Source organism: Empidonax traillii, unplaced genomic scaffold (assembly GCF_003031625.1).
Source record: "Empidonax traillii isolate 1590-97213 ecotype Southwest subspecies unplaced genomic scaffold, ASM303162v1 scaffold786:size292376, whole genome shotgun sequence".
Lineage (NCBI taxonomy): Eukaryota > Metazoa > Chordata > Aves > Passeriformes > Tyrannidae > Empidonax > Empidonax traillii.
The window spans coordinates 220927-230590 of record NW_020955979.1 but is presented as its reverse complement, the minus strand read 5'-3'; the positions used below and the strand labels follow the sequence as shown (position 1 = coordinate 230590).

At 45.0% G+C, this 9664-nt stretch overlaps 1 protein-coding gene across 1 annotated transcript in view; it reads left to right on the top strand.

Annotated features, from left to right (window-relative positions):
* The first annotated feature begins 5912 nt into the window (after positions 1-5912).
* Positions 5913-9664, top strand: part of PRKD3 (protein kinase D3) — a 45108-nt gene continuing 41356 nt past the window's right edge. The window contains exons 1-2 of the mRNA XM_027901476.1: positions 5913-6005; positions 8501-9530. Coding sequence (XP_027757277.1) covers positions 9240-9530 — 291 coding nt within the window. The 5' untranslated portion in view covers positions 5913-6005; positions 8501-9239. The remainder of the gene's footprint in view (positions 6006-8500; positions 9531-9664) is intronic.

Sequence of the window (9664 nt, the reverse complement as noted above, 5' to 3'; positions counted from 1 at the left end):
ATTTTATAAACTCTTCTTAGTGTCCTTTTTAGGCCAAACCAAAAATACTTGCTAGAATCAAAAGCCACTCTTCAGGCATTTTAAATTCAGTAATTATACTATCAACTACCAATGAAGCAAAATCTGTGGTGAGGCAGCATTTTGCAGTAGACCAATTAAAATTATTAAACCAAAGATACAACAAGTTTCTGAGCCTGGATCCCTTCTCTATATTTGACATCACTGTTCATGTTCTATGATGTTGCAGAAAACATCTGACTGTTCTGCATCAAAGATATTCCTTTTAAAGTCTCCAATTTTTACATGTTTCTTAATGTTCAGGCTCAATGCCAAAACAAAAGAAAAATGACAAAAGAAAGGAAAGGGGGAGGGAGCAGGAGAAATCATATTGCTGCTATCCAGCCTATTACTGGAAAGTCAAATCCTGGAAACTACAGCTTTGCAAGTATTCAGAGTGTCTGCAAGAGTAATATTAGAGAAATGGAGCAATTTGTGATTTGCAGATTGTTGACCCAGTTTTCACTGATTTCCTAGAAAAGCTGGTGGATCTGCTGCCCAGCATACAAATGGCATCTCTGGTGGTGATAAATTTACTACAGATTCAGCATCCTTCTGGCTGATACTCAGGATGTGGCTCTATCCAAATTTTTCATATATGGGAAAACAAAGAGTTAATTTAAATCAGTGCTTCAGTGCCTTTTTTTTTTTTTTTTTTTTCCAGTCACAAAAATCCACACATTGCTTTGTTAGGAAACTGTTCCAAATGCAAAGCCAAGTCACTGGTTAATAGGGAGAAATGGGCAGCCCTTTGATTACCAAGAAAAATCAGCGCAGTTTACAGATTTTTATGCAAAAGCTCTGGCATGTCAGCAGAGATCAAGTCACAGGAAATTAGTCTGAATCCAACTACCAAGATGACAGTGATCCCAGCAGGACTACACAAAGAACAAAAATCTGTTGCCCCTCCATGAGATTTCCTGTGGTTGACCATATAATCCAGATGCTGGACAAAATTGCCGGCTGATTTGCCAGAGTTCTCATACCATTTAACAGAAAAAAAATAAATACAATAGCAACAGGAGAATTTTGAGAAGAATATAAGCTTGAGTCAGGACTAGCTAACACTGTTTTTCCTGAAGAGTTTGTGGTTGCACCAATGGTTACAGTTCTTTAATAGATTACAAACTTGGCAAGCGTAAAGTCAGATTAAGGTAGTGTTAATATCACCTACATGGGAAACACACATAAAAATGTAAGTGCTGGGCCAGATGCCAAAAAATCCTATTCAGAGAGATTGAATGGGATTTTTTAAAGGTGTTACTTTCAAAATTTGGAGTGGAGGTGTTCCCTCCCTCCTCCTCATAACTACCCCAGAAAGTTCTTTGCCTAATGATATAAAGAAGACTGAGGAAAAAAACCCCAACACATCCATTGAAATGTAACAGAAATCAGAACAATTCACAACTGAAAGCTATTTTAAAAAATAATACAACAAAGCTAAAAAAATCAAAGTTGATGGAATTTTTTTTTTTTTCCCCAGGGATTTATAAAGGAAAAATGTTGTTTAGTCCTATTCCATACCACCCTATTGAAAAGGTGTCAACAGATTGCTCAGTGGTCATCTGTTCTATTTTATACATTTTGAATAGTTGGCTTATTACCCTGAAAAATCTAATAATCAGATGTCATCTAGAGAGGGGGAAAAAAAGAAGGGAGTTTATTTGAAGAAAAGCATACACAATCTGCGACAGCATAATCTGTACAGTGTCCCTTCCTGTGCCCCAGTTGGTGTGACAGTGCCATCTACTGAAGTCCCGACGGACAGACGGTAAAGGCAGTGCTGTCAGAAGCTTTTCCTTCTGCTGACTCTCCAACATATGAGCATTTCAGGCCAAACCACCTCTCGGAAGCTGAAGCTGAAGCCACGTGCTCCGTCATTATCTTGGCTATTAACTCTGGAGAAACGCACTGCCAAATGCCGCGGATTTAACGCTCTCCAGTTTTCTTCAGAAGGGGAACTCTTGCAGCTTCCACCATTGCAAATGCGGCATTTTCCACTGGCAGAGTGAGCACAGTCAGTGTGGTTTGTTTAGGTGGTTGGTTTGTTTGTTTGTCTGGAATCGACCTAATACAAGGTAATTTTGAGGCCAGGTTGGATGGGGCTCTGAGCAGCCTGGTCTAGAGGGAGGCATCCTTGCCCATGGCAGAGGGGTTGGAACTAGTTGATCTTTAAGGTCCTTTCCAACCCAAGCCATTCTATGATCCTGTGATTTTGTGCCTGAGCCATGGCTGATTTGCCAACAGTGGTAAGCCAGCAGTTAGAATACACAGTCTGAGATTTCCAGTGTTTGGCAGCCTGGGCTACTGCAGGCTCAGAAATCCATAGGCAGCTCTTACAGCCCAGAGGGAAAGGGTGGGGTGTGTTCACAGAGAAGCACAAGGGCCTGCAGGTGCCCAGTGCTCACGCGCATCCTGTGGGTTTGAGCTGCTGTTTATCCTGCTTAACTCCTCCACCACTGATCTCTGTAGGGTTTGGAACAGCCTTTATCAGACTGTGGAGGCATTGCACTGGGTGACTCAGGTTTAAGAGATTCTGTTTCTATGGGCTGATGTTTTCACAGACAAAGTTTTAATAAGTGAAATGTGCAGGTTAACTGTAAGCACTTATTTAGACAAATAACTTTATTTCACACTTAGTACAGTAGAATCATATATATATATGATACGAATGAAGCTACCCATCTGGCAGATGCAAGGATCTTTGAGATCAGTCCTTAAGCTAGTGGGGGTAAATGAATTCCAAAGGGCCAATTACATATAATTATAAGTATGTATTTTGTTTTCAAAATATATGTTTTTACCAAGGTAAATTTTGATTCTATGCTTTTTAAAGCCTACACTAAACTTTTCACTGGTTAGTTGGAGTTGGATTTTGGGACAAAGTTCAACTAAGGGCTCAAACCAAGATGATGAGGTAATTCAGAGACATATCCACATTTCAGGATTTTATCCAAACCAAACCTGAACTTCTAACTCTTTCGGGGGAAGGAGGGGGAAAAATGAGACAATGACCTGCAAAAAAAAAAAAAAAAAAAAGAAGAAAACGAAAAGCATTTTTATATTTTGATGATAGAGACATAGAGATACTACTTCCTCTTTTTGCAAGCATTTCTTGCAGATCTTGCAGATCTTGCAAATCCTGAACGGGTGCATTTGCTATGCAGCATCAGTGTCAAAAGCAGTGTAAAAATAATCACAGCAGCATGTGCTTATGGAATTTCACAGACAAATGCACCACTCGAGTCTTCCAAGACACTGCCTTTTTTTTAACCCAGTTAGATGACACGAAAATAAAACATCAGATAGGTGAATAGAAATGAATATATTATGTATCCATTTTCAGATACAAAATATCCAAATGCTAGTGGTATTACTTTCTAACTGGAAAAACATGATGCATTTTTAGAGTTATAAAACAGTTGTTCCAAATGCAGTTTGTCTACGTAGACCTTGTGGTCCATACAGAATGAAAAACAGTTTTTGTTTATAAAAGCAAGTAAATACAATAAAAGTTACCCTTGTTTCCTGGTATCTTGTAGATGCAAGAGAGAGTGATTCCTAAAGGGCAGCTGGCTTCAGCAGGGAAAGCTGAGCTGTGAAAACAAGCTAACCATCTGAGGGAATGATGTGGACTCAGAAAAAAAAAAAAGGGACATTGATGAAATCCACAGGAAATCACTAATTATGGTAGTCATAAAAATAACAAACCAGAATGCTTGCCCTGTCAATTACTGCAGACAAGGCTAATGATGTCATGGTGCTGCTACACAGTCACACAAAGTCAGCTGTGCCTATGGACAGATGTGTGTGCTGCTCTATACACAGATGCTGAATGCAGAGCTGCTTTCAGATGTGTTTTACACGGAGATCTTTACAAACAGAACAGGTTTTGGATGCTTCAGGAATATTTGTAGAAAGTAACATGGCACAAATACTGACAGCAGTTTGGTTTATTTTGGCTGCTGTTTTCCTGTGCTCTGTAATAAATTGACTTTAACTAATCCACCTTCTGATTTATGAAAAAGCAGATATTATGGCTTAGGGCAGCAAATTAAATGGCACCAACCCTATTGGATGGTAGAAAGCTGAGCTTCTTTACTAATAAGTATAATCGTTGCCCAGTGACTGTGCTAATTCCTAATATCCATCTGGTATTGTCCATAAACAGCTATTTTTAGGGCTGTTACTCAGAATGTGAGAAGCTTGCTGCACTTTAAATGCACTAGAGCATGTGTTGTGCTAAACATCAAAAATCATGTTTATGGAGGCAAGCTCTGTGTTTACAGTGGTGGCGTGTGGGAGTCCCACTTTAGAGGAAAAAGGAAACGAAGATTGCTCAGATTTCTGGTGCAGAGCTTTGGCAAGAACATCCTCTATTCATGGAATAGCCTTCATTAAGAAGTCCCAGGGTGGTTTTTGGCATTCAAAACCAGTAAAAAGCAGAATCAACCATTAACAGTTTCGGTTTAAAGTACTTCCAGATTTTGACAAGAAGCCGCAGGCTAATTATTTATCAAATGAACTGGCACCAATCAGAGCACAGATCTGGTTACACTCCGAATCAGCTGCACCGTGTAAAGGTCTGATGCAAAACAGGGTGAAGTAAGCGGAAAGACTCCCTTCAGTTTCAGTGGGTTTTAGGCCAGGCCTCAGGAGTGTAAGATGAAGGAAATGAGAACGTGTGTTACAAACAGCGCTATAAATGACAAGACACTAATCTGCTTCTCCATCTGTGTCTCGCTGAGCTGAGCATTAGAAGCCTTTGAATTTCTGTTGACAGTTTGCCTTTTCCAAGTGTTTTTGGTCTAGTATATAATTTAAACTTCAGCAACTTCCTATGGTAGGGGATATAATTTTAACATTTGTACACAGAAACTGAGTCCAAATTCAAGAAGAAAGATTACGGGTTATCTCTTCACAGGGAGCTTTTGGACTGGAGGGAGGTTACTGATGCAGTTTTGCCTTGCGGCCAGTTTTATTTGGTACTTTTGCCGAGTATCTTGCGTGCAGAGATTTGCTGCTGATGCAAGAGTGGCATCATTAACGCAGAGCAGGAAGACAAGATTTGGGTGAATCAGAGTATTAGAAGGGGGACCGAAACGTAGTGGCAGACGGCGACAGTAATGTCCGAAAGGGCCCGGAGAACTGAGTTCCTGCTGAGCTGCACTCAAGTCCGCGGGGGCTACCAGGAGGCGACGGGGACGCTGGAAGCCCTTACCAGCTCCCAGGTCAGCGCGGCCACAGAGAAGACCAGCGCGATGCTGTGACACACTAGGTCAAGTATTTCCTGTGCAGCGGTGGAGGGCCTGCCCGCGGCCCTGGGGACACCCCCGGGGGCTGCGCCGCCCCCAGCCCGGCGGGGTGAGGCGGGGGCGGCGCGGGTGGCGGGACCCGCGGGCTGCGGCGGGCGCGGGGCGCGCCCCGAGGAGGGCGCGGGGGCTGCCCTGGCGCGCGGCCGGCGCTGGCACAGCCCCGGAGGGCGCGAGCTGGCGCCGACCCAGCCTCTGGCACAGCTGGAGGCGGCGGGGGCTGGCGAGGCGGGGGCGGTGGCGGGGCGGTGGCTGCAGCTTGGAGTGCCGCGGAGCCCCAGTGCCGGCGCCGTGCCGTTCCACCGAGCCGTTCCACCGTCCCGTCCCGTCCCGCTGTAGCGGTTCGGGGCAGCGCCCGCCACGGGCGAAGAAAACTAACGGAAACTCTTTCGGCGAGCCCTGCGCCTGCGCCGCCGCGCGCGCGGAGCCCCCCCGCCCACGCAGGGTACGCCGGGGCTCGTGGTTCGCCGGGGCTGAGCGGACGGTGCCCGAGCGCGGTCGCGGGACTACAGCTCCCGGCAGTCCCCGCGGCGCAGCCCCGTCCCGTCCCGTCCCGGGCGGCGCTGGAGTGTGCGGGGAGCCGCGGGGCTGGGGATGCGCGAGCGGCCGCTCCGGCCCGGGACAGCGGGGCCGCAGGTGAGCGCGGCGGGGCTGCGGGCGCCGCCGCCGCCGCCGCCGGAGGCCGGCGCCGGAGAGCGGGGTGCGGGGGCTCGGGGCCGCCGCCGCCGTGCCGGGGAAGGGCGGGGGCGGACTCGGAAAGTTCCTGCCGCGGCGGCGGGAGCGGCGGCTCCGGCAGGGGCCGTGTCCCTGGGGAGCCCCCGCCGGTTCCCCCCTCCGGGGGAAGCGCCGTCGCGGTGGCAGCTTCGCACTGGGTGCCCCGGGGTGGGGGCGACGGGCCGAGGCCACATCATCTCCGGAGATGGTGCCGGCGGGGGCGGGTCGCGCAGCGGGGATTTAAACCTGGGACGGACGGACGGACGGACGGGCGGGTGCCGCGCCGGGCCGGCTGGGGCTGCGTGACCCGCGGCAGGCGCGACGCGTCCCGCCGGTCCCTCCCGGGCTGTGTGGGGGGATCCGCTGTCTGTCCCGGCGGGAACCGGCACCCGCGGGGGTAAGGGTAGCCGGGGGAGTCGCTGGGAATGGGGCGCGACGGGCGCGCCTCTTCTCGCAGCGGGTTAAGTACCGGGAGTTCGGGAAGCTGCCCGGGAGCTGCTCGGTTTGGGAACAGCCCCGCAAGGAACGGGAGGGTCGGCGCTTCTGGGCGCGGGGAGGCTGCGAGCTGGGAGCAGATGAAGGGGGCAAAGCCTTCCTAGCCTTTGTACCTTTCTACTCTTTAGGTTTGGGGTTTCCTTTACATAAATAAAATACAGAGTTGTGGACTGCACGTAAATTTCAACGTGCGCTTATTTTATTTGATGTTCAGAAGAACTCAGTCCAAGTGAGCCAAGTTTCTATGGCTTTCCTTTCTTAGAAAGATCCATTCTTCCCCCCCCCCGAGTAGCAAAAATAGGCTTCTTTAAAGGCTTATTTGCAAATACAGGTGGTGTGAAAAGGCTTTGTCAATGCAAATGCATCATACTTTTTGTAAATATAATTGATGTTCTAATTAGGCAGCTGTAGGTGAGCTTTTGCAGTGTGTTTTCGCTATCTAAATTAAATTTGCTTAGTAGACTCATTAATTCTTTCTCATCATAAGGCTTTTCTGTTCTCTATTATGTTGGTTAGGCATTACTGTAATTCTAATCCACCCCTAAGGCTTTGTATTTGCTCACTCTGGTATCTCTGAGAGGTAAGGGAAAGAAAACCAGTATCTAGAGAACAAAAGTCATCTTCAGGCAAAGTTGAAGGCACTGTGAAGCTGCTTTCTTGAGAAAGGTTCTTAAGGGTTGCTGTTCTTACTCTTCCTGTTTTTGACCTTCATCTGAATCGCATTTAGCGTGTTCTCTAAGGCAAAAAGTTATCTTTTCATATGTTGTTGCTAAATGTCCAGCAACTCTTGCATATTTGAAGACAACAGTTTCTAGATACCTGTGCTAAAAATCTGGGAATTATCACATTGTTCTCTCTTATGGAGCCCTTGTTAGGAATTTTTATTACAGTACCAAGAACTTCTTTTCCTTCCAGTACTGAAATTTGTGTACCTCTCTTTCCTATTTACTTTTCAGAATGCAATGACAATGGAACTTTAAGTTATTACCCTGGTAAATACCAGGAGTGCATAGTCTGTTAAACGGACTGTTTTACCAATTCTCAGCCTTATTTCTAGTAAGGACAGCTTATGCTAGGTGCAATAAACTGTGGCATTTCTCTTCTGAAATTTCATTTCGAGAGTGATATTCTTTCTGAGATTTTATTTTTTTTGTACATAAGGGAAGGAAAGAAAACCTTTTCGTGTGGTGGAAGTTGCATGGGGAATCTAGAAATTATTCTTTTCAAATATTTCAGTTGCTCATGAAATGCTTGAAATATTGAATTGGGTAAAATAGCATTTTGTAACAAGTATCTTGAGCCCATGCTCATGAAATTTTTTATTTTAAAAAATTGTAGCCAACTTGCTGTTTTAATCAGACATGAGTGTAATTTTTTTTTTTTTCCAAAGGAACCAATGCTCAATTGTAAGCTCTGCATATCTTTCTGTAGTTGGAGTTTGTGCAAGACATTTTTCAGTTGTCTTGAATGACATTATTAAAATCCTGAGTACATGCTACGTAGTGTTTGAGTTTTGACTATATGTTGGTTTTTTTTTTTTTGACATTTTAATGCATTTATTAAATTTCCTTCCCTACCCACCAGCTTCTCAATATAGACCTACAGAGCAGAGCTGTGGTCTACTGCCCCCTCTCCCCACCTTTTTAATTTTTTTCCTTTTAACTGCTAAGTACTTTGCTCTGACAAATTACTGTTAGTTAGAAGTTGTGGTAACATTGGGCAGTGTTAGATCTGATTTGTCATATGTATCATACAGTGGGAAAGTAGTTGAGTTGAACTTGTAAGTAAAAAATGTTACTAAAATAACACATTTGAGTAAAAGAAGTTGGTGATTCCACCGCTTCGAAGTAGAGCGGTTATGACACTGCTATGCGACTTTATGCATTTCGTGTGAAATGACAACTTTATCTTTTCCCCTACAGGCAGACTACAACGTTTCAAAATGCTGGAGATTATCTGGGTGAAGCTAGAGATTACATTTAATGTGATTCGGTCTTCAGACATTCTGCTCCTCCATTTCACGAGCTAAAATGTTTTATAAAAATGAAATCAGATATCTTCACTGATCTCCAGGTTAACTGTGTCCTGTGAATTCAGAGAAACCTTTCTGAAGGAGGAATAGATTCATCACATACATGGACTTCTGTTGTTACTCAAGGATACGCTTCTTTTCTTTTTTTTCATTCTGAAAAGCTATCTTCATGAAGATGAGTCTGCATTTGAGATATGATCTGTGCAATTAGGTGAATTAGGATACTTCTAATGAATTGCCAACATCTATTTCCATCTGTTTCTCCAGCTTTTGTTTTTTAAGGAAAATGAAGGACAAGTATAAAACAGCAGAGCTGATGTGTTTCTGTGAGGCCTTTATGTAAGCCTCTGTTGTCTGGATGTGGTGCTAAAGGACAGGCAATCTGCTTTTGATCAGCTGATTGTAACTGCAGAAAGACAACCTTTAATTTAAAGTAACTTGCAGCTGTAATTATTTTGCTCTTTGGCTTGCACGAATGAAAGGGAAATTTAAGTTTTACTGGTCATTTTACTGAACTAAGAAAGGGAAACTTACATTATCCTTGTTTGCATTTCAAACTAAGAACTGATAACGCATTTTTTCTTAGAATTTGACTACTAGGGAGATCTTGACAGAGTAAAGCAAGTCAGATGTCAGCAAACGACTCTTCTCCCCCATCCTTACAGAAGTTTTCCCCACCTACGTGTCATGTTGCTGCACCACAGACCCCAACTTTGTCTTCAAGTCCCCAGTCGGGGATCTCCAGTCGACTCTCCAATGGCAGTTTCAGTACCCAGAGCCTCACCAACTCCCGAGGCTCTGTGCATGGGATCTCCTTCCTTCTGCAGATTGGTCTCACTCGAGAGACTGTCACCATTGAAGCTCAGGACCTGTCCCTCTCTGCTGTTAAAGACCTCGTGTGCTCGATAGTTTACCAGAAGGTATGGTTTAACCACATTCTGTTCATGGCATCACATGGTAACAGACCGCTTAGTAATAACAGTGTGTGACTGAATGGTGCCAAGAGGTTTGGCACAGTGGCAAAGATCCATGTTAGGTATTAGCAGGTATGCAC